Source organism: Notolepis coatsorum, assembly GCF_963971535.1.
Source record: "Notolepis coatsorum genome assembly, chromosome: 6".
NCBI lineage: Eukaryota > Metazoa > Chordata > Actinopteri > Aulopiformes > Paralepididae > Notolepis > Notolepis coatsorum.
In genome coordinates this window covers 48,982,460-49,008,150 of record NC_140170.1, presented here as the reverse complement: position 1 = coordinate 49,008,150, position 25,691 = coordinate 48,982,460, and the positions used below count along the sequence as shown (strand labels likewise).

The 25,691-nt window shown below is 43.0% G+C and overlaps 2 protein-coding genes across 2 annotated transcripts in view; both read left to right on the top strand.

The window, feature by feature from the left end:
* ppfibp2b (PPFIA binding protein 2b) overlaps positions 1-12,529 on the top strand; it is a 242,077-nt gene extending 229,548 nt beyond the window's left edge. The window contains exons 19-23 of the mRNA XM_084315553.1: positions 428-516; positions 2,351-2,473; positions 3,489-3,614; positions 6,015-6,203; positions 10,206-12,529. Of these exons, the coding sequence (XP_084171679.1) occupies positions 428-516; positions 2,351-2,473; positions 3,489-3,614; positions 6,015-6,203; positions 10,206-10,445 (767 nt within the window). The 3' untranslated portion in view covers positions 10,446-12,529. The remainder of the gene's footprint in view (positions 1-427; positions 517-2,350; positions 2,474-3,488; positions 3,615-6,014; positions 6,204-10,205) is intronic.
* Positions 12,530-19,973: 7,444 nt separating this feature from the next.
* Positions 19,974-23,363, top strand: rep15 (RAB15 effector protein). The gene is made up of 3 exons (XM_084316934.1): positions 19,974-20,084; positions 21,949-22,331; positions 22,810-23,363. The coding sequence occupies exons 2-3, from the start codon at positions 21,999-22,001 to the stop codon at positions 23,353-23,355; spliced, it is 879 nt and encodes a 292-aa protein (XP_084173060.1). The 5' UTR covers positions 19,974-20,084; positions 21,949-21,998; the 3' UTR covers positions 23,356-23,363.
* Positions 23,364-25,691: the final 2,328 nt, after the last annotated feature.

The window sequence follows — 25,691 nt, the reverse complement described above, 5'->3', positions numbered from 1 at the left end:
CATAGCTTACAGAATACATAAATTATTATGTATTAAACATAACAAAACAAAAGAAGCAAACAAAAACCAAACACAAAACAAGATAAAATTAATAATAAACAGGTTCAAACAACATCAAACAAGAGGAACATAAGACAACCAAACAACAAAACACAGAGCACATATTCAAGTGATTGCTTCAAAGATCTGTTATACTATTATTGGTGGAAACATGAACAAGTAATCTAAAGGTGAGAGGACAGCACAGTTTTAAACAGTTGTGAGGATGTTATAGCTCGAATATGAACTGGGAGATTATTCGAGTCAGATGGACCTTTGAACATGAATGCTTTTTTGCCAACTGAGGTATATTGACAGGATGTATCTCTGTATTCCAACAGCGCCATGTGTCCACAGTGTCTGATCCTGTGTGTTTCTCTGTGTCCAGGTTGGTTGGACGACATCGGCCTCCCGCAGTACAAGGACCAGTTCAACCAGGGCAGGGTGGACGGCCGCATGCTGCAGCACCTCACGGTGGTGAGGAGGCTCTTAGCAGACTAGTGGTTAACCTGTCACTACCACACTACTGAAGGTTAACCTTTCACTACCACACTACTGAAGGTTAACCTTTCACTACCACACTACAGAAGGTTAACCTTTCACTACCACACTACTGAAGGTTAACCTTTCACTACCACACTACTGAAGGTTAACCTTTCACTACCACACTACAGAAGGTTAACCTTTCACTACCACACTACTGAAGGTTAACCTTTCACTACCACACTACAGAAGGTTAACCTTTCACTACCACACTACAGAAGGTTAACCTTTCACTACCACACTACAGAAGGTTAACCTTTCACTACCACACTACAGAAGGTTAACCTTTCACTACCACACTACAGAAGGTTAACCTTTCACTACCACACTACAGAAGGTTAACCTTTCACTACCACACTACTGAAGGTTAACCTTTCACTACCACACTACAGAAGGTTAACCTTTCACTACCACACTACTGAAGGTTAACCTTTCACTACCACACTACAGAAGGTTAACCTTTCACTACCACACTACAGAAGGTTAACCATTCACTACCACACTACAGAAGGTTAACCTTTCACTACCACACTACAGAAGGTTAACCCTTTCACTACCACACTACAGAAGGTTAACCTTTCACTACCACACTACAGAAGGTTAACCTTTCACTACCACACTACAGAAGGTTAACCCTTTCACTACCACACTACAGACGGTTAACCTGTCACTACCACACTACAGAAGGTTAACCTTTTACTACCACACTACAGAAGGTTAACCTTTCACTACCACACTACAGAAGGTTAACCTTTTACTACCACACTACAGAAGGTTAACCTTTCACTACCACACTACAGAAGGTTAACCTTTTACTACCACACTACAGAAGGTTAACCTTTCACTACCACACTACAGAAGGTTAACCTTTCACTACCACACTACAGAAGGTTAACCTTTTACTACCACACTACAGAAGGTTAACCTTTCACTACCACACTACAGAAGGTTAACCTTTTACTACCACACTACAGAAGGTTAACCTTTCACTACCACGTCTGTATTGTCGCAGTGAAAGGGTTAACCCTTTGGTAGTGTGGCAGTGAAAGGGTTAACTTCCTGTATTGTCACAGTGAAAGGGTTAACCATTTGGTAGTGTGGTAGTGAAAGGGTTAACCTTCTGTAGTGTGGTAGTGAAAGGGTTAACTTCCTGTATTGTCACAGTGAAAGGGTTAACCATTTGGTAGTGTGGTAGTGAAAGGTTAACCTTCAGTAGTGTGGTAGTGAAAGGGTTAACCTTCTGTAGTGTGGTAGTGAAAGGGTTAACCTTCTGTAGTGTGGTAGTGAAAGGGTTAACCTTCTGTAGTGTGGTAGTGAAATGTTAACCTTCTGTAGTGTGGTAGTGAAAGGGTTTAACCTGGAAACAAGTATTTTAAGCTGACATCTAGTCCTCGGGTGAAAATAGAGATGGTCTCTATAATATAAAGAGGAGATGGATCACTGTGGTAGTTTTGAAGGGGGAAAATCTGTAACACTAAAGATGGCGGCAACAACTACCGCAAACATATTCAGAGAAAATAATGACATTGTCATTTACTATTTATTGAGGCTGGGAATTGCCCCATGGTAACTATAGGACTCTGTGGCAGGAACCAATGGATGATGCTTGTGTATAAACTGATCTAAGCTGACAATATCATAAAATAGTTATTTTTGATCAGATTAACCATTCTGTGTTGACATGTGACTCTCTCTCTCTCTCTCTCTCTCTCTCTCTCTCTCTCTCTCTCTCTCTCTCTCTCTCTCTCTCTCTCTCTCTCTCTGTCAGAATGACCTGTTATTCCTCAGGGTGAGCAGCCAGCTACATCATCTCAGCATCAAGTGTGCCATCCACGTTCTCCACGTCAACAGGTTCCACCCCCACTGCCTCAAACGCAGACCCAGCCATGAGGTGAGAGCGTCTGTGTTGTCAGCATCACATGGGTGTTTGTGAGGCGAGTGTGTTAGCATCACATGGGTGTTTGTGAGGCGAGTGTGTTAGCATCACATGGGTGTTTGTGAGGCGAGTGTGTTAGCATCACATGGGTGTTTGTGAGGCGAGGGTCGTGAGTGAGTGTTGCTTCTACATTCACACAGTCTCTCTCTCATCAGTCCACATCTCAACTAGCTGAGGGGAAATTCATGCAAGTCTCGTGTTTAAAATGCAGGTTAGCCTAAGGGTTACTGTTAGTATAAGATAAGATAAGATAAGATATTGCTTTATTGATCCCCTTGGGGAAATGCAGGCATCATAGCAGCATGGGAGGGGGGGGGGGGGGGGTACAGGTAGTAAAAGAGCAGTGTAAACAATATAACAAATCAATATAATGAACTCTGGACATGTGCATATGGGCAACAAGGTGCGAGATGAGGGTATGTATGCCATCTGTTATATTTGCCCTACAATAAATAGTTACAATATATAATCCAATCTAAATCTAATATATAATCTGAAGAAAATAACTAAATGCTAAAATCCTAAATGCTAAATATATGCAATATATAATCTAATAATCCAATCATCTAAATCTAATCTAATATGTAATCCAAAATGCTAAATGCTAAATATATGATCTGATGAAGTATACAGTATTCACATAAGGTGCGGAATGCATAAAGTAGTAGGCATGTCTTCAGATTACCAGACGACTGCTCTACCTCCTGAGCCACTGTCACCCTCATGGTGATGATTATGGTTGGGGAATGAAAGTAAGTCAATTAAATGTATGGAATTACAACCGTGTGTGTGTGTGTGTGTGTGTGTGTGTGTGTGTGTGTGTGTGTGTGTGTGTGTGTGTGTGTGTGTGTGTGTGTGTGTGTGTGTGTGTGTGTGTGTGTGTGTGTGTGTGTGTGTGTGTGTGTGTGTGTGTGTGTGTGTGTGTGTGTGTGTGTGTGTGTGTGTGTGTGTGTGTGTGTGTGTGTTTCAGAACCAGTACAGCCCCAGTGAGGTGGTCCAGTGGTCGAACCATCGAGTGATGGAGTGGCTGCGGTCAGTGGACTTGGCAGAATACGCCCCTAACCTGAGGGGCAGCGGCGTCCATGGGGGGCTCATAGTAAGTCGAGACAATTGAACCAATTGAGAGCCCTACGGTTGTAAGTCAATCCAAATCACTTGGGGGTGTGAATGTGTTATGATCACAAGACAGTACTCAACCTTTACTGTCTTTAACTATAAATAATATACAGAAGACTCCTACTTACCTGACCTTATCTTTAGATAATAATGTTTGAAAACAATGGTTCCTCTGAACTATTTAAAAGATGTGTCATATTCTTCGCATCTGAGGTATTCAATTTAATATACATTTCAATTCACTAGATCAGGGGTTCTCAAACTTTTTTATACCACAACCCCATTTTATTTAGGATATTTTTTTGGCGACCCCACACTTAATGCATTGCGTAATTTCAACGTGGAATTAATTAGAACATTTTATTACAGCACTATGTTATCAATACACATTTATAAAATGAGGCATATTTAGCGAAAATATGTTGCCAGAACATTAAAACAAAATATATATATATTGATTTTAATAAAAAAAATTACTTGCCAATGCGCGACCCCACTGTCACTTACCCACAAACCCACTTTGGGTCGCGACCCGTCATTTGAGAACCGCTGCACTAGAGTGTGTCCCATCTGAAGGACCCAGTCAGGTGCAAATGACCAGGCAGCGCAGAGGCGTCTCACTGGAGGTATCGAGTGCCTGATGCCAGTGCAAGCAGGGCCGTAGCCAGGGTTTAGAAATTAGAGAGGTCAATTTCTTTTTTTATACAAACTTTCTTACGCACCTGGTGCTGTGATTGCTGGCTGCTTTGTCACGTGCCTGGTGCGCCCAGCAATCACAGCGCTCCTGCGTCAAAATGCGGAAGCAGCCATTTTAGCAAAGGCTAGCTCAGTGATTTTTTTTACTCGTTTATAAAAATGATTTAAAATGTTTATTAGCAACGCCGAGCTTTCAACCCTGCCGCGTTTGTGTGTGAAACCCTAATGCAACGGTGAGTACCTTTGAAATGTCTATCTGATATATTTTGGACCCACCGCTCGTCTTTAACCAGTGCTTGATGGTGCACATTAACCTGGCTACTACCGTCGAATCAGTGACTGCGTATTCAAGCAAGGCTTGCATCACAGTCACGAAAGGGGCTAGCCATTATCTAGAGATCAACTTAAGGTCAGTCACTAACAACGTCATTTACAGGACGTGGGGGCACTTACAGGTGAGTAGCCTAAAGAGTGCACCAAAGCCCTGTGGTTTCTTATGCATTTATAATTTGGTGAATGGGCAAAATGCATACCAAAATGAGACCTAGTTATACAACCCAACCTATTCATTCAAAATGCATTATCTATAATAATGGGCAGAAGCGACCAAGTAGTGCTGTACTGTAGCTATGCAGGGGGGAGTACAGTACCTTTGCCAAACATCAGACATTACCGGACATTTTCAACTCCCGACTGTACATTTATATTGTGACCTTTCTATAATTTTTTTTAATAAAAATAATAATAAAACCAAAAAATATATATATTTTTTTCAGAATAGTTACAAATAGTTACCGAGGTCCGGACCTCGGTGACCTCATACCTGGCTACGGCCATGAGTGCAAGTCACGTCCCTCTACCAGAGAGCAGGGACGTGCACAGGACTTTAGAGGGGCAGGTGCTCAAAGGCTGAAAAGGGCACTATACCTGTGTGTGTTTTTTAAGGGCCCTATTCGGGTGGGGGGGCCTCCTTTTTATGCTTTTTGGGGGGTTTTGGTGATCAAATATTGAATATTGAACTATAATAATCAGTGCAGGAGCTCACTTATCCTTGAAAGACACTTTTATCACTGACTTAAAAGGCCCATACATCTCCATAAATGTTCAGGGGGGAGGGAATAAGTGCTTACCCTACAGACCCCAAGAAGTGCTGTATATTCTGTATTGTTTAATATAAATGCATTTTTTATTCCAATCCCGATTTGTATTTGAGATTCCCAAATTCCATCGGACTTGACTTCTTCGTGTCCCTCAGTGAGTGTAATACCAGCATTCAACTGTATGCGCCACAGCGGTTTCTATCATCATCATCATCATCACCCACGCTATGCATAAAATATATAGGTCCGCGGAGAGGAGGCCGTGCAAACTGCAATGGAATATGGGGCATCTCTCTCTCTTTACCTAATATTTTGATTCTATCCTGACATTTTTCAGTTGGAAGGGCAGTCTATATGCGTAACGGTAAAAAGAATTAAAAAAAATTAAGGTTTTTCTTTAATACATTTTTTAAGGGCACTTCAACAAACACATTTTTTTTAAAATTTGTTTTCAAAAAGGGCACTTTTTTTATGAACCTCAAAAAGGCAGGTGCTCAAGCACCCCTTGGGCTCTATGTGTGCACGTGCCTCTACCAGAGAGGACCACCGGTGTGATTCTCACTCTCCTCTTGTTCCCCCTCCAGATCCTGGAGCCTCGGTTTAACTCGGACACGCTGGCCATGCTGCTGAACATCCCCGCTCAGAAGACGCTGCTGAGACGCCACCTGGCCACCAACTTCAGCCACCTGGTGGGCTCCCCGGCCACGCTGGAGAAGAGGGAGTTCACGGAGGCAGCCGGACACGCTCCGCTCAACCCCACCGCTAAAGTCAAGGTAAGACGGTAGCTACACTCCGCTCAACCCCACCGCTAAAGTCAAGGTAAGACGGTAGCTGCGCACCGCTCAACCCTACCGCTAAAGTCAAGGTAAGACGGTAGCTCCGCTCAACCCTACCGCTAAAGTCAAGGTAAGACGGTAGCTCCGCTCCGCTCAACCCTACCGCTAAAGTCAAGGTAAGACGGTAGCTACGCACCGCTCAACCCCACCGCTAAAGTCAAGGTAAGACGGTAGCTACGCACCGCTCAACCCCACCGCTAAAGTCAAGGTAAGACGGTAGCTACACTCCGCTCAACCCTACCGCTAAAGTCAAGGTAAGACGGTAGCTACACTCCGCTCAACCCCACCGCTAAAGTCAAGGTAAGACGGTAGCTACACTCCGCTCAACCCTACCGCTAAAGTCAAGGTAAGACGGTAGCTACACACCGCTCAACCCTACCGCTAAAGTCAAGGTAAGACGGTAGCTACGCACCGCTCAACCCCACCGCTAAAGTCAAGGTAAGACGGTAGCTACGCACCGCTCAACCCTACCGCTAAAGTCAAGGTAAGACGGTAGCTCCGCTCCGCTCAACCCTACCGCTAAAGTCAAGGTAAGACGGTAGCTACGCACCGCTCAACCCTACCGCTAAAGTCAAGGTAAGACGGTAGCTACGCACCGCTCAACCCTACCGCTAAAGTCAAGGTAAGACGGTAGCTACATACTGCTCACCCTACCGCTAAAGTCAAGGTAAGACGGTAGCTACATACTGCTCACCCTACCGCTAAAGTCAAGGTAAGACGGTAGCTACATACTGCTCACCCTACCGCTAAAGTCAAGGTAAGACGGTAGCTACACTCCGCTCAACCCCACCGCTAAAGTCAAGGTAAGACGGTAGCTCCGCTCCGCTCAACCCTACCGCTAAAGTCAAGGTAAGACGGTAGCTACGCACCGCTCAACCCTACCGCTAAAGTCAAGGTAAGACGGTAGCTACGCACCGCTCAACCCCACCGCTAAAGTCAAGGTAAGACGGTAGCTACGCACCGCTCAACCCTACCGCTAAAGTCAAGGTAAGACGGTAGCTACGCTCCGCTCAACCCCACCGCTAAAGTCAAGGTAAGACGGTAGCTGCGCACCGCTCAACCCTACCGCTAAAGTCAAGGTAAGACGGTAGCTACGCACCGCTCAACCCCACCGCTAAAGTCAAGGTAAGACGGTAGATACATACTGCTCACCCTACTGCTAAAGTCAAGGTAAGACGGTAGCTGCGCACCGCTCAACCCTACCGCTAAAGTCAAGGTAAGACGGTAGCTGCGCACCGCTCAACCCTACCGCTAAAGTCAAGGTAAGACGGTAGCTCCGCTCCGCTCAACCCTACCGCTAAAGTCAAGGTAAGACGGTAGCTCCGCTCCGCTCAACCCTACCGCTAAAGTCAAGGTAAGACGGTAGCTGCGCACCGCTCAACCCTACCGCTAAAGTCAAGGTAAGACGGTAGCTCCGCTCCGCTCAACCCTACCGCTAAAGTCAAGGTAAGACGGTAGCTCCGCTCCGCTCAACCCTACCGTTAAAGTCAAGGTAAGACGGTAGCTACGCTCCGCTCAACCCCACCGCTAAAGTCAAGGTAAGACGGTAGCTACGCACCGCTCAACCCTACCGCTAAAGTCAAGGTAAGACGGTAGCTCCGCTCCGCTCAACCCTACCGCTAAAGTCAAGGTAAGACGGTAGCTACGCACCGCTCAACCCTACCGCTAAAGTCAAGGTAAGACGGTAGCTACGCACCGCTCAACCCCACCGCTAGAGTCAAGGTAAGACGGTAGCTACGCACCGCTCAACCCTACCGCTAAAGTCAAGGTAAGACGGTAGCTACGCACTGCTCACCCTACTGCTAAAGTCAAGGTAAGACGGTAGCTGCGCACCGCTCAACCCTACCGCTAAAGTCAAGGTAAGACGGTAGCTCCGCTCCGCTCAACCCTACCGCTAAAGTCAAGGTAAGACGGTAGCTCCGCTCCGCTCAACCCTACCGCTAAAGTCAAGGTAAGACGGTAGCTACGCTCCGCTCAACCCCACCGCTAAAGTCAAGGTAAGACGGTAGCTACGCACCGCTCAACCCTACCGCTAAAGTCAAGGTAAGACGGTAGCTCCGCTCCGCTCAACCCTACCGCTAAAGTCAAGGTAAGACGGTAGCTACGCACCGCTCAACCCTACCGCTAAAGTCAAGGTAAGACGGTAGCTACGCACCGCTCAACCCCACCGCTAAAGTCAAGGTAAGACGGTAGCTACGCACCGCTCAACCCTACCGCTAAAGTCAAGGTAAGACGGTAGCTACGCACCGCTCAACCCTACCGCTAAAGTCAAGGTAAGACGGTAGCTACGCACCGATCAACCCTACCGCTAAAGTCAAGGTAAGACGGTAGCTACGCACCGCTCAACCCCACCGCTAAAGTCAAGGTAAGACGGTAGCTACGCACCGCTCAACCCTACCGCTAAAGTCAAGGTAAGACGGTAGCTACGCACCGCTCAACCCCACCGCTAAAGTCAAGGTAAGACGGTAGCTACGCACCGCTCAACCCTACCGCTAAAGTCAAGGTAAGACGGTAGCTACGCACCGATCAACCCTACCGCTAAAGTCAAGGTAAGACGGTAGCTCCGCTCCGCTCAACCCTACCGCTAAAGTCAAGGTAAGACGGTAGCTCCGCTCCGCTCAACCCTACCGCTAAAGTCAAGGTAAGACGGTAGCTACGCACCGCTCAACCCCACCGCTAAAGTCAAGGTAAGACGGTAGCTACGCACCGCTCAACCCTACCGCTAAAGTCAAGGTAAGGCGGTAGCTACGCACCGCTCAACCCTACCGCTAAAGTCAAGGTAAGACGGTAGCTACGCACCGCTCAACCCCACCGCTAAAGTCAAGGTAAGACGGTAGCTGCGCACCGCTCAACCCTACCGCTAAAGTCAAGGTAAGACGGTAGCTCCGCTCCGCTCAACCCTACCGCTAAAGTCAAGGTAAGACGGTAGCTGCGCACCGCTCAACCCTACCGCTAAAGTCAAGGTAAGACGGTAGCTACGCACCACTCAACCCTACCGCTAAAGTCAAGGTAAGACGGTAGCTACGCACCGCTCAACCCCACCGCTAAAGTGAATGTACAGTAAGATGGTAGATACATACTGCTCACCCTACTGCTAAAGTGAATGTAAGACGGTAGATATATACTGCATACTGACTGTAGGGCCAAAGATTAGGTGGGGGGGCATCTCAGATAGCCAGGGATGAGGTATTTCTCCCGCTGAGCCAGTCTGAAGGCCTCAGTCGGAGCCCTTCCCGCAGACCGGCTGTGGCCCCCATGGGTTAGGATTAAAATAATATCATCAGTGATGTTTTATACAGTAAAAGAAAAGCTAGAAAAAAATAATGTACATAGTAGGGCTGGACGATATGGCCTAAAAATAAAATCCCAGATTTTTAATCGATTTTTTTCTCTTGAGCTAAAAAAATATATAAATAAAAAAAACATTGTTTTTATTTGACACAAAAAAAGTATCAAACCAAGATGAATGTCCCTATTGGGATTGAAGTGCAAACCTAACTTTCACCAATCTTCACTTAAAAATATTTTTATAATAATATATATATATATATAATATAAAAGGTTACTCTTGATCAAACAAAGATGAATGTCCCTATTGGGATTAATAGTGCAATAACCTGCTTTTTCACCAAACTTCACTTAAAACAAATAAAAGGTGCCTCTTGATCATCAAACAAGAATGAATTTCCCTATTGGGATTAATCTAACTGTCACCAAACATCACTTTTTGTAAAATAAAAGGTGAATCTTCTATTTTAGTTTTTCAAAATCGTCCCAAATCATTCATTTGAATTATCGATAATACCGATTAATCGCCCAGCCCTAGTACATAGTAAGGCATAAACGGTGCTTTTTGGTTCGTATGTTGTCAGTTAATCAGTTTGAGTAACGGTCGTCTCTAATCCCTTCTCTCTCTCTCTCTTCCACGCGTGACTTCAGCCTAAGAAGTTGGGTTTCTCCACCCTGACCCACCTGAGGAGGCGGCGCCCCGACGACTCCACCGACTACATCTGTCCCCTGGAGTCCCCCTCCCCCCCCCAGGGCTCAGGCCAGACCCAGGCCGCGGTCAACGGGTCCCAGACGCGTCCTCCCTACGCCGCCTTCAGGGGCCTCAGCCCCATACTGGACCGAGAGACCAACGGAGGAGACCAGGTGGGGCTCGACGACGACGACAGCTGATCTGATCCGTCTCCGTGGCGAAAACCATGACAACGCCATGGCGATACTACGAGCGGCATTGCAAACGCCATGTCGACACCATAACAGCGCCATGGCGATACTACAAGCGGTGTTGCGGTGCCACGTCGACACCATAACGACGCCATGTGCTGTGACAACGCCATGGCAACTGCACTGTAATGCTCCTCATCAGCCAATCAGTCATCACAACTGCTCCGCCTTCCCCTTTTGCTTGCAGCCAATAATAACTCTGCCATTCTGCTCCTCTTAAACCCTGCCCACCACCAACTCACCGTTACACCGTATAACCTTAGAGATGTTTCAGGTGTGCTTAGATAAGCTTAACTGGCTGTTTTTAATGAAATAGCTGTTTGCCATAATGGACTCAGATCCAACACCTCAACTCACTCACTGGTGAAATACAACCGTGACCCCCCCATCCACTCCTACCTCCGGTCTGTGCCATCCTTTTAACACCAAACCACAGAATATAGAGCCACAACAACCCGGACTCAAACTGTACAGATCAGCCTCCTGTGTGACCTTGCATCCTGTATTACATTATCTGAATCAAAGATGCATTTAAGACTTTTTGGAAGTAATCTGTTTCTAAAACGGAGGGGGCAGCAGCGTTGTCATGAGAGCCTGACGTGGGGGTGAACCACGTACACCAGACCGGCACGTCCGCGTGGAAAACACAGACACCATTCCTATTGATCACCATTGTATTTGGCCTGTATGGAAACTGTCGGCAGAACACTGTTTACATTGTTTGAAACGTTTGTTTTGTTTTGTTAGCGCATCAAGTTATGTCAAGCAATGGCTTTCCGCCACTGGCCGCCATTGAGAAAGGTTTGATCTAGGGATGCTCGATATTGGCTTTTTTACCGATACCGATATACCGATATTGTCCAACTCTTAATTTCCGATACCGATATCAACCGATACCGATATATGCAGGGTCCCCCCCCAAAAAACTGAATAATTTCAGGTACATTACATATCTCTTGTTGTGGAATTAACACAACATTATGCATACTTTTGACAATAAATAAAATCAGAATTTGTTCTTACTTGCTTGCCTGGGTAAATAAAGGTTATAGAAATCTTTTTTTATTTTATTTTTTTAAACCGATACCAATATTTTCCGATATCACATTTTAATGCCAATATCGGCCGTTAATATCGGACATCCCTTGATCCATTTCCAGGCGTGCCTCTCCCTCTATGGTATCTCCCCACTCAGCTGCAGGATATTTCCTCATTTCCCTACCTGGACATTTCATAATTATGCTTATGAATCTCAAAGTGACCTAAGACTAAGAAGAGGTGATGACTATTTCTGGGTCAACAATGGTCTTCAGTGTGATTCATATCCGTGTGTTTTGTCCTAAAGTTGTAGTTTATGAACAAACCATCTAATCCCTGTTTATTCCCAGAGTTGTTTTCCCCCCAAAAAGAGACGTACTGTAGCACGACCAAAACAGAAGCGCGGCGCTCAGAATCCAGTGCGGATAACGTATCTGATGTACAGGCTACTGTACTTAATGCAAAACGCTCAGTGTTCCAATCCAGGTTGTCATGACAACACTATTATCTCCTTGTAAATCCCTCTCATCTCTGAGATCACAAACATCTGAGTTGTCCTTTAATGCAGTTTAAAGTCACTGTTGTAAATCCCCTGCTTCACCAGTACATTGTTTTTTTAAGAGATACAGTAATCCTGTAAAACTTATTCCAGATTTTTTCCGAATAAGATTAAAGGATACTGTTTTGTCAAGACAGTTTGAACAGATGAACTTGTGCAATATTTGCATAATTTTATAGAGGGATTTTATTTAATATATTTATGTGAATGCAATACAATAGCAGAACAGGTTACAATGTTACGTGTTAATGTTTGGAATTGAGATGGTGATTTTGCACTGTTATTTTCATATCTGACTGTATTTTTATAGTAAAGAAAATACCGATTCAGTAAAGGAATCCTCCTCGTTATGTAAATGTAACAGATTTATCCAAATCATTTAATAAAAAAAAATTTGTGTAAAATTGTTTTATTCTTCCAAGACCATATTGATACAAAGATAATATATACATAGACTTGAGTAAAAACAGTATATAAGAAAATCACTATGATGGAATACTTTTAAAGGTGCACTATGTCATTTTTGGGGAGTCGTCCTGTTTGAAACTAGAAAGCTAAATGAGAAGTTACTGTTTCATTGTTTGCAAGGAGGTCCTGGGTTCGAGCCCCGAGAGGCGGGAGGCTTTTCTGTGTGGAGTTTGCATATTATTCCTGTGTCCCTGTGGGTTTCCTACAGGTCCTCTGGTTTCCTGACACATCACAAAAGACATGCACCCTACAGTAGGTAACTCCTGCCTTTGCCTTTGACCAAAGTACTGGCATTAGAACTGGAGTTGGACCCAAGGGGCGGTAGACTGTGGCTGAGTGCCCACCGCGCCTAAATAGTTAGGATGGCTTAACCCTTTCACTACCATACGATTAACCCTTTCACTGCGACAATACAGAAGGTTTAACCCTTTCACTGCCGCACGACAAAGGGTTAACCCTTTCACAACCACACTACAGAAGGGTTAACCCTTTCACTGCCACACTACAGAAGGTTAACCGTATGTAGTGTGGTAGTGAAAGGGTATATAAATATGCTTGGCAAGTAAGACGTCTCCCTGAACTGCATAGTGCACCCTTACTTTTTCTATCAATCGACTTGGGGCGTCCTGTCTCAGCATCAGTTGTGTGTACAGTACTGTAGGTTTCAACTCTGACTGAACAGGGTAAGATGCTTGTGTGATTTACATTACATAACTCCCTCAGTAGCATTCTTGTTTGGGACCCTTTATGAATGAATCCCCCATTTACAATGTACATGTTTGTAAAAATAGATAAATAAAAATGCACCGTGCTACTACACAGACCGGCATGCCTGGGTAATCTGCATTAACCCTGCCTTCACCACCACCATCATCATCATCATCATCATCATCAACCTGCTTGAGCTAAGATGGCTGCTCATTGTCCCCCTGTAAGCTGCTTGAGGCCAGGTGTGAGGGTGCATGTTGGAACACACACCCACCGTGCACGTCTTCAGGTGCACTCCTTACCACCTTCCTGGTGAGAATACACTGCACGATTAGTCAAATGCATTCTGTAAGACAGCAGCTACAGGGTTACAATCATCTGGCTGAGAAACAGTGAGTGCAACTTGAAACAGTGAGTAAACTTGAGTACATCTGTTTTTGAAATCTTAATGACCTACTATGCTAATAATGTCTACTTAGCTGCCAGAGTTGTACCCTTCATGCTGACTTGTTGTACAGAACTTGGATAAAAGCATCAGCTAAATGACTAAATGTAAAGGCATTTCTTTATTGTCAAGGTTTTGGTGATGTGATGATGACTAAGTTATCTCTTAACGGGTCAAGTTTCAAGTTTCTTTAATAGTTGTCATACAGAAGTACAGAATACTTTTATACAAAATGCTTCTTTCTGTTATGCTCCAGAGACTGTGCTAGACAAAAGATAAGTATGAAATAAAATAGTATAGCATGTAAAAATAGAAGTAAAAAATAGAAGTCACGTATGTAGACACAGTGTCACATGTACTTTCTATTAGTATCCCTGTCAACATTGTGTGTGTGTGTGTGTGTGTGTGTGTGTGTGTGTGTGTGTGTGTGTGTGTGTGTGTGTGTGTGTGTGTGTGTTGCAGATGGTGATCACAGAGGGAACCGTTTTGCAGATAGAGGCTCTATCTGAAGGCATCAACAACCTCACAGTGAGTGTCATGCACACACACACACAAGCTGTTTAAATCATGCATGCACACACACACACACAAGCTGTTTAAATCATGCATGCACACACACACACACAAGCTGTTTAAATCATGCATGCACACACACACACACAAGCTGTTTAAATCATGCATGCACACACACACACACACACACACACACACACACACACACACACACAAGCTGTTTAAATCATGCATGCACACACACACACACACAAGCTGTTTAAATCATGCATGCACACACACACACACACACAAGCTGTTTAAATCATGCATGCACACACACACACACACACACACACAAGCTGTTTAAATCATGCATGCACACACACACAAGCTGTTTAAATCATGCATGCACACACACACACAAGCTGTTTAAATCATGCATGCACACACACACACACAAGCTGTTTAAATCATGCATGCACACACACACACAAGCTGTTTAAATCATGCATGCACACACACACACACACAAGCTGTTTAAATCATGCATGCACACACACACACACACACACACACACACACAAGCTGTTTAAATCATGCATGCACACACACACACACACAAGCTGTTTAAATCATGCATGCACACACACACACACACACAAGCTGTTTAAATCATGCATGCACACACACACACACACACACACACACAAGCTGTTTAAATCATGCATGCACACACACACAAGCTGTTTAAATCATGCATGCACACACACACACACACACAAGCTGTTTAAATCATGCATGCACACACACACACACAAGCTGTTTAAATCATGCATGCACACACACACACACACAAGCTGTTTAAATCATGCATGCACACACACACACACAAGCTGTTTAAATCATGCATGCACACACACACACACACACAAGCTGTTTAAATCATGCATGCACACACACACAAGCTGTTTAAATCATGCATGCACACACACACACACAAGCTGTTTAAATCATGCATGCACACACACACACACACAAGCTGTTTAAATCATGCATGCACACACACACAAGCTGTTTAAATCATGCATGCACACACACACACAAGCTGTTTAAATCATGCATGCACACACACACACACAAGCTGTTTAAATCATGCATGCACACACACACAAGCTGTTTAAATCATGCATGCACACACACACACACAAGCTGTTTAAATCATGCATGCACACACACACAAGCTGTTTAAATCATGCATGCACACACACACAAGCTGTTTAAATCATGCACACACACACACACACACACAAGCTGTTTAAATCATGCATGCACACACACACAAGCTGTTTAAATCATGCATGCACACACACACACACAAGCTGTTTAAATCATGCATGCACACACACAAGCTGTTTAAATCATGCATGCACACACACACACAAGCTGTTTAAATCATGCATGCACACACACACACACACAAGCTGTTTAAATCATGCATGCACACACACACACACGCTGGTTATTCTGTGGCTAATCAACTTATCGGGCAACTGCTTTCACAATACATTTTAGTGAATCATAATGACGGAGAATCTTGGAATATTACAGGATACATTATTTGTATAGTGTTATAGTTATTAGAGTATTACAGTACATCAAAATACGGTTGAGCTCAGTCAAACATCAAAACAGTTTGAATTTAACGAAGATATACTGTATATATAATATATATATATATATATATTTTAAGCACATTGGTGCTTCCTCTCTATGTTGCAGTGGTTTGGAGATGTCAGTTTCTCTTCTTTTTGTTGCTTTTCCCCGTCCTATGTTTACTGACGGTGAGCCTAAGAACCAATAGGCTTTGGATAACAAACGCACGCAAAGTCACCTCTTGGCCACACCCAAAGAGTTCTAATAGATAGGCCATACCTTAAAGGAACACGCCAACATTTTGGGAAATTATAAGCTTACCGTCTTCTCCAGAGAGAGACAAGAAGATAGATACCAGTTTCCTCTCTGTGAGTTAAGTAGAAAGCTATCTGGCTGCATGTTAGCCTAGCTTAGCACAATGAATGGAAGCAGACAAGACCGGTTAGCCTAAGCATTGTCCAACTAACACCTATCCCGAAGGCTAACGGGTCATGTCCGCTTCCATTCATTGTGCTAAGCTAGGCTAACATGCAGCCAGATAGCTTTCTACTGAACGCACAGAGAGGAAACTGGTATCGATCTCCTTTTCTATCTCTGGAGAAGACTAATTTCCCAAAATGTTGGCGTGTTCTTTTAAAGCAGTGGCTCTCAACCAGTGTAGCAACAAGGAACACTTTACTTCACTGCAGGTGTGCCTTGAGATCTTACTGAACTATTAAGAAAATCTATTTCATGCAAATTTTTTACATAAAAACAAAACAAAAGTAACAATGAAACTAATTTTATTAAAGGAACACACCAACTATTTGGAAAATGCACTTGCCGTTTTCTCCAGAGTCAGACAAGAAGATATACCAATTTCCTCTCTGTGCGTTCAGTAGAAAGCTATCCTACTGCAAGATATCCTAGCTTAGCACAAATTAATGGATGCGGATACGGACCACTAGCCTAGACTCTGGGGAAGATGGTAAGCGTACTGTATTTCCTATAATGCTGGCGTGTTCCTTTAAATGCGCTTGGTGTGTTTACTAAAGTGTGACTAAAAAACAAGTTGAGAGCCATTGCCCTTGAGTGTTCTAACTGGAAGTAAAAGTAAATAATGACATAATTGCTTGTTGCTTGCTCAGGGGTGAAGTTGCCCTCTTTAGTACTGACTGGGAATCAGCTTCCCCTACCCTCATAACCAAACTATGAAAAACTGACCCCAGATCAGTGGCTAGAAGCAACTTCACCCTGTCCCTTACAAAGCTCTCTAACCCCTTGCCCCTCCCATGATGCTTTGCTTCCCAGTATCTTCTCAGCCAAGATGAGATGCGGAAGGAGATGAGGAGGGTTCACTTCAGACAGCACTAGTCTGAGGACTGACACGACGCTATTGGCCCACTAACGCTGTCAATCATCCTCGAGCCCATTTCCTAAACCCTGCAGTTTGGAGCCATGTTCCAACTCCTCCTGCCGGCTACAGATACATCACCATACTGTACCTAGAATCACCAGTGACTCATCACACTGTAGATAGAATATACACGACTAGTGCAGGGGGAGGTTGGCTGCCATCTTCCTTTGGGCAAGACTGAAAAATACAAGGGTTGTTTGTTACATTGGTATGGCAGGAAATTACAGGAAAAGGTTGTAAAATATTGCCTATAAAACTACAGGGAGTAGACTTGTTGACTGTTTCTAGACAGGGGTGGGGGGTGGGGGCCGGGGGGCGTCTATGCTTTACCCAAACGGTTCATGCGTTTTGCGAATCTGATTGGCCTCTGACGTTTCTGGTCATGTGACATGTGCGCCCAATTGCATGACGCGCCCATTTCCGCCTCGACCAGCAGCAAACCCTAACCCTAACCCTAACCGTTCTATCGCCCTGCTCTAAGACAAACTCTAACCTTAACCAACTTCGAAAGAGTGTCTAAGCTTAACCGGGGAAAGAACTTGCCGTCACACGATTGGTGCGACCAGAAACATCAGTGGCCAATCAGAGCGCAAAACGGGAACGCGGAAGCATGCACCGTTTGGGTAAAGCAATGACGCGGCCGGGGGGGCGGCAGATGGTAATAAATCTTGACGTTTGCCAAACCATAAGTGGTACAAACATAAACCATCCACCAAGTACTGTAAAACCACCATACTCTAGCAGTGTATGGACGAAGACATATTTCTATGAAACGAATTAGTCTATGTCATCAATGTGGAGTATTGGAGTATAGTAGTGTTAAAGATATTCATAATGATGACTGGTTGTTAATGACAATGGCAAATCATCACTTTGTGTGTAAATGTTATACATTGATTGGGAAATGTGTAATATTAGCCATATGGAGCATTTTCTTTAAATGTTTCCCTTTTCTGCCTATGCAAGATGACCCTACAGTTTAATGTGGACCATTGTGTACACACTGTGTTGTGTTGGACATCCTACTTTACAACTTGTGTTTGTTTGTTCTCTGGGTGTGTTTTCAGTTTATGTCTTATCCTGTTAGGCAAACACAGGGGTCAAGTCACGTGACATGTACACACACATGTGCGTGCACAAACGCACACACAGATAGAAAGAAAGGAAGAAAGAAAGAAAGAAAGAAAGAAAGAAAGAAAGAAAGAAAGAAAGAAAGAAAGAAAGAACGAAAGAAAGAAAGAAAGAACGAAAGAAAGAAAGAAAGAAAGAAAGAAAGAAAGAAAGAAAGAAAGAAAGAAAAAAAAGAAAGAAAGAAAGAAAGAAAGAAAGAAAGAAAGAAAGAAAGAAAGAAAGAAAGAAATATATTCGTAAGTGTATTTTTAAACTTCATATTTATCAGCTGTCCACAAAAGCAGATAATCCCTGTAGTTTGAAACTCTTAAACTCAGACAGTAAGGGTGATGCTGGTAACTGCTATAGAAGTAAAGTTGTTTTTCAAATCTATATTTAAAAGGGTGGGGAGGGTTCATTTAATAATTTGTACTAACAAATGTATCCCCCTCTAGCTCCCCTTTTAATCACCCAACAGTCAGAGAAGAATTTGATGAGAGGATTACACCTGTACCTCACTACCACAGTATTTGCACTATTGTCATATTTAATTTCCGACATATATGATAAAGGCATCTAAAATAATTGTGAAAGGGTTAAGGCCAGGAGGTACCTGTAGCTTTATTAAGGTGGACTCATCACAATTTCACAGAATGAAAGGTAACTTTTATCATAGATTATTTTATTTTAGAAAATAAATAATATATTATTTATTTTCTAAAATAAAATAATCTATGATAAAAGTTACCTTTCATTCTGTGAAATTGTGATGAGTCCACCTTAATAAAGCTACAGGTACCTCCTGGCCTTAACCCTTTCACTACCACACTACAGAAGGTTAACCTTTCACTACCACACTACAGAAGGTTAACCTTTCACTACCACACTACAGAAGGTTAACCTTTCACTACCACACTACAGACGGTTAACCCTTTGTCATGTGGCAGTGAAAGGGTTAACCTTCTGTATTGTCGCAATGAAAGGGTTAACCATTTGGTAGTGTGGTAGTGAAAAGGTGAACGGTGCACTATGCTGTTTCAGAGGAGGGGGGTTTGTTTGCAGAGCCTACAAAAGACATTTACTGTAATTCTTACAATTATTCTATCTTGTGTTATTATCATAAATTTAAATACAATTATTTTGAATTAGTAGGCACTGTGAACCAAACGTAAGCCTAGAATATGTTTGTTAACAAAATTGTAGGCTCTGCCTTTGTAAACGACAGCAATGAAATAGTAACTTTTCAGGTAGTTTTCTAGCATCAAACATTTTTCCAAGGATCCAATTTTCCTCCTAGAAATTATTCACTTCTCCGACTCTCTCAAAAAAAATATAGTCCACCTTTAACTAAGAGCTTCCTCCCAAAAGCAACTCCCTCTTTTAAAGTGTCAGTTGTGTCGGTTTGTTAACCCTTAAACCCCTCAGGGTTATAGTATTAGTTAGATCCCTGATCTACAGTATATGTTGACTAGCTAGCTTAACATCACACCCATGCTTCTATCTCATTGGGTTAGTAACTCAACTTCAGACTAAACCTCTTGTTAGGCTCAAGACTTTTCTTTCTTTAGTTTTTTTTTTTTTTGCCACACATATCTGAGGGGACTGGCAACAAAACGTCACATCAGCTGTGTCTCCTACCAGGGCAGAAGAGAGGAGAACAAGGCCTGTGGTGGTCTAAACAGTTCTCCAGGAAGTCCAAGAGTGAGACCCATACTGGTGAGTTCTCTCTGTTGTTTTCACAGTAATGTTCTGTTCTGATGTCTGCTGCTGCCATGTCAAAACATTGTAACTCTTCTATTTATACATTTCTACTTTAATTGAAGGTTCAACACTGTCCTTTATGTGCTGAGGACGTTTCACCCCATTCAAAACCTATACCTATAAAGTATATCTCCTATACTCTTCTTTTACTTCACTCCTGAAAACCAGATTTTTTCTGAGCTGTGTGGTTTTTCTATGTTAGCAGTATATTGGTTGATGTCTTGGTGTGTATATAATGTTTTATAAAGTAAAGTATATTTATTAAAGATTAAGTAACATTGTGGAATAATGTAAAAGACAAAGTGACAGATAAGGACCACATTGGCATTCAAGGTTGTTATTTTCATTCCAAATTAAAATACCTGCCACCATACACTACATTTGTATTGAATAATTGTACTAAGGACTAAGGATGTCCCATCACTTGCTCAGTACGTTACATTAAATAATACTGAATAATACGTGCGGACAGTGTCCCTTAGAGCCTGTTCTGCTCCAGTCAGAGAAACTAGTCTGCTGCTGTGCATCTAACTGTGCTTTGATGACAGCAAATAATTGTAAGAAATCACACAAGCATGCATGCAGCATTACTGTATACTCTAAAGAAATATCCAAAAGTGAGTGAATCTAGCCGTGAGACCTGCAGGCTCAATAAGATACATTGCTACTCTTTATATTAGAGCTGCACCCCATTTTGGCAGTGGTGGAAGAAGTACGTAAAAAGTAAAAAGAAATACCCAGATAAATGAGTACTCTGGTAAAAGTAAAAGTAGAAATGCCCATAAATGAGTACATTGGTAAAAGTAAAGTAGAAATACCCAGATAAATGAGTACTCTGGTAAAAGTAAAAATAGAAATACCCAGATAAATTAGTAGGCCTACTCTGGTAAAAGTAAAAGTAGAAATACCCAGATTGATTGATTGATTAAAAACTGTATTGTATTAACAGATTGCAGAATGGGTACAATACAGTACAGCTCAATACACACAATTGTTAAGGGGATGCAGACCAGAGAAAGACTTTCGTCTTGTTTACATCAGGGTCCCCCATTTTCAATTCATCAGGAAATAAATAAAGATAAATTAGTACTCTGGTAAAAGAGAATGTCCTCCATTCAAATTATACGTAAGTAAAAGTAGAAATACCCAGATAAATGAATACTCTGGTAAAAGAAAAGGTCCTCCATTCAAATTCGTATATATATTTTTTTTAAGTATTTGCTATTGAATGTACTTAAGTAAAACAAAAGTATGCATTCTACATGACGTTTGTGTATTTCAGTGCTTGGGAACATTCAATCATTGATCCATTGACCTCTATAGGTTATATGTTAAAGTGTCATGTGGTCCTGTTACACTGGCTATGATTAAAGGTTGTGTTAAAGTGGTATGTTGTTCAGTTATGCTGCTCTGATTACGTCTTCTTGACAGGCTTCAAATCTGAAAGCATATAATCTTCATACATGTTTGCCATGTTTTCTTTGCTAAATCTATTTCCTCAAAGTAACTAGTAGTAACGGATGGCTTCAGATAAATGTAGTGGAGTAAAAAATACAATATTTCCTTTGAAATGTAGTGGAGTAAAAGTACAAAGTTCCCTAAAATGAAAACACTTAAGTAAAGTACCTCAACATTTTACTTAACTATTTTCAATGTTTTGGCTACTTTTGATTTAAATCATATAATTCACATTTAAAAAGGTATAGTAAAAATACTTAGTTACTTTCCACCGCTGCGTGTTGGGTCCCAACCCATAGTCCCAAGAACCAGCTGGTTCATAATGTTGAAATCAAACATGTTCCATCCATGTTCTCTGCAGTGTATCAGGGAAACCACCCTCTGATCTCCCCCCCTCGTCGCCACTCCAGAATGGGCATGATGGAGAGCAAGCTTCCATCCATCAACCTCAGTCTTCCATCCTTCAAGCTCCCCGGCTTCCTCCGCTCTCTCTCCGTCCTCAAGCCCGACTCTTCCCAGCGCTCCTCCTTCTCCGCTGCCACTAACGGCTACTACCAGCATGGCTCATCCCCGCATCGCCCGAGCATCTTCTCCACACTCTGGCGGCAAAGTGTCTCCAACCCCACCGACTTCATCCCCCTCTTTGCCGATTCCGTGGCCACGGCCTGCAGCAGAACCCAAGAGTATCTGCTCTTCAAGGATCCAGAGAACAAGTTCCACCCAAGCACCGACACGCTCACACAGGTAGGAAATCATGTCCTGTAGGTATCCCTAAGAACCCAAGCACCGACACGCTCACACAGGTAGGAAATCATGTCCTGTAGGTATCCCTAAGAACCCAAGCACCGACACGCTCACACAGGTAGGAAATCATGTCCTGTAGGTATCCCTAAGAACCCAAGCACCGACACGCTCACACAGGTAGGAAATCATGTCCTGTAGGTATCCCTAAGAACCCAAGCACCGACACGCTCACACAGGTAGGAAATCACTCATGGGAGACAGGTGTTCATTCAAGTAAGGGGATAGCCTCTGACATTGGAGCTAACAAACGTAGAAAATAATGAATGTTCTGTAGGGGGAAAAAATTGCCACTAAGAATTGAGATTTTTTTTTATGATCATTTCTGTTTCATGAAGCCTGATGGTTGGGAGAAGAATGATATCACTAACTAATCATTCTTCCATTGTTCACTAGTTGTTGCTTCTTGCCGGTTCCTCAGATCTTCCTCATGACCTACATCTCCCAGAGCGTGGGCCTGGACATGATGGACAGGCTGAACTGCACCACCATGACCCCCGAGCAGCGCATCCTGCTGGGGGCAGACTGGGTGTGGGCTGTGCTGCAGAGACCCACCAAGAACCCTTGGATCCAGATCGCCGTGCAGGTGCTCCACCTTCCAGACAGAGAGGCTGAAGTGGGGCACCTCTACCCACCGGAGGCGTGCACGGAAACCATGCAGATGGCACAGGAGGAGTCAAGCCACCGGACCATGTGTGAGAGGATGGTGGACTTCTGTGCCTCCATCGGCAAAGACTGCTACGCCCTTTTCCTGTTCTTCGGGAAGAAGAGTGACAGGGGGAACATCTACGGCGTCCTGAGTAATAATTTCCAAGCTGCCATTGGGAAGTGCGACCAGATTGACAGGGATTTGATTGAGAACTTCTTTAAAGGGTCGGTGTACCTCCACACCCCGACTGGCATGCTGCGCGCCATCGTCACCAAGAAGGAAGGAGACCCGCTCACTCTGCTCATGAAGTTCAGCTGAACCATTACCGACCCATGATGTATTATTATGACTTATGATGTATATTTATACAAAGACATAACCATAAGTAAACACAGCACAGATATGCAGGGCCATGTTCAGTATAGGACCCACAGGCCACATTTGGCCGTCCGCAACATTCTTTTTGGCCTTCCAAATAATTTAAGAATAAATAAAATGGTACATTTATATAGAGCTTTTATTATCCAAAGCTCTTTGCAATTTTTGTTCCTCACATTCACCCACTCACTCATCGACGGCGGAGGCAACGATGCATGGTGCCAACCTGCCCATCGAGAGCAATTAGAGGATAGGTGTCTTGCTCAAGGACATTTTTCGACACGCTGCCGGGCCGGGAGCATCGGGAATCGAACCGGGAACCTTCCGATTACCAGGCGACTGATTGAGATGTTCTATTTGGTCTATTTTTATTTTGAATGTTTAAATATCTTGGCTCATCACAATGCATATTACCAAGCACCTTGATATAAGAGTTCTAAATGATCAATATCCAGTATTTGTCTGGTGGCCCTCAAGCCATGTAAGATTTCAGCCCTTGGCCCTCGATGTTATGAGTTTGGACACCCCTGTCCTTGAGTCTTTTGTAGATCTGATGAAACAGGAGTTCGACTTTTGTAGATCCGATAAAACAGGAGTTCTCGAAACCTTTTCAGACAAGGCAAGGATCCACTTCATGGTAAATGAGGCATAGGACCCCATATAAAATCGGATTCATTTTAGATATACTGTATGGTTTAATATAGAACTAAATATCGATTGTATATCTAATGTTGTACTGTAACAGTTGACTGAAAGCTATGATGAAAATGCCATCTCACATCCTCTCATTGTGCCAACTTCTAATAAATGATCTAACTGTGAGATTGAACTGAACCCGGCTGGGGACACAAGAAGAACCCACAGAGGTCCCTGGATCCCACTTCCACCTCACTCGATCTCAGATGGACCTTTCTTAACCTTGTTCACAACCCTCCAATGACTTTAAGATCTGCACAAATGTCTTTTTAACTAGAAGCCAGGGGTGGTATTCAAAGCATAGTCAAATGTTTGCTCATCCTGCTAAAGTAGATGGTGGTAATTACACACACATTTAGCAGACATCGTTGTCATCCAGAGCCATGTACTAGAAGTGCAACAATAATCTGAAATTCTAGTATAACCAAGCAAGCAAGTAGCCAAAAAGAGCAGTAATAATGTAAACAGAGCTCAGTCAATAGCCTGAGAATAAGAAGCTTAAAATGAAGGCAGTCTACAGCAGTGGTTCTCAACTGGTCTAGCCTCGGGACCCAACATTTCCCTTAGTCATTAAGTCACGACCCACATTTTTTAACCACTATGATTGATTTCAAAAAAGAATGTGTGCAGTAATACACAATCTTTCATGCACTGTTAAAAACATGAAATAAACACAAAAAAGTGCAACAAAAGTGCAACTAGGGCTAAAAACCCAATGAAATAAAATAATAATAAATAATATGCTTCTTAGCAGATTTCTTAGCTTAACATAACAGACCGACAGTAAGTTTGGGGGAACTAATGGGATAACTGGGGTTGCAACAAAAGTGCAACTAGGGCTAAAAACACAATGAAATAAAATTAGGGATGCTCGATATTGGCTTTTTTACCTATTCCGATATTGTCCAACTCTTAATTTCCGATACCGATATCAACCGATACCGATATATGCAGGGTTTCCCCCCCCCAAAAACTGAATAATTTCAGGTAACTAATAATTTCACTGGATATATATATAACAAATATTGTTATTGTTTTTTTCTTTTTTTAAACCGATACCGATATTTTCCGATATCACATTTTACTGCCGATATCGGCCGATAATATCGGACATCCCTAAATAAAATAATAATAATAATAAATAATAATATATCCTTCTTAGCAGACTTCTTAGCTTAACATCCCAGGGAACTAATGGGACAACTGGGGATGTTGTTTGCTCCTGACAAGAGTCTCAAAGTCTGGGGTGATGGTAGACAAAGCAACTCTGAGGTCATGCTCAATGTCCAATCTGTTCCTCTGCTTTGTCTTCAGCTGGACCAGAGCTGAGAAGCCACTTTCACAAAGGTAGTGCACACAAAAAAAATATATATATATATTATAATAATTATTATTTTTAACTTTTTTTGGTTTTGTTTACACACACACATCCGCGACCCACTCAAAATGGCCCTGCGACCCACCAGTTAAGAAACACTGGTCTAGAATGACTGAATCTTGGTCGTTAAAGAACCCACAACACCCATCGCAAAGAGTAGGGGGTTCCCCGACGTTCCTGGCCAAATTCCCAATCAGGTCTC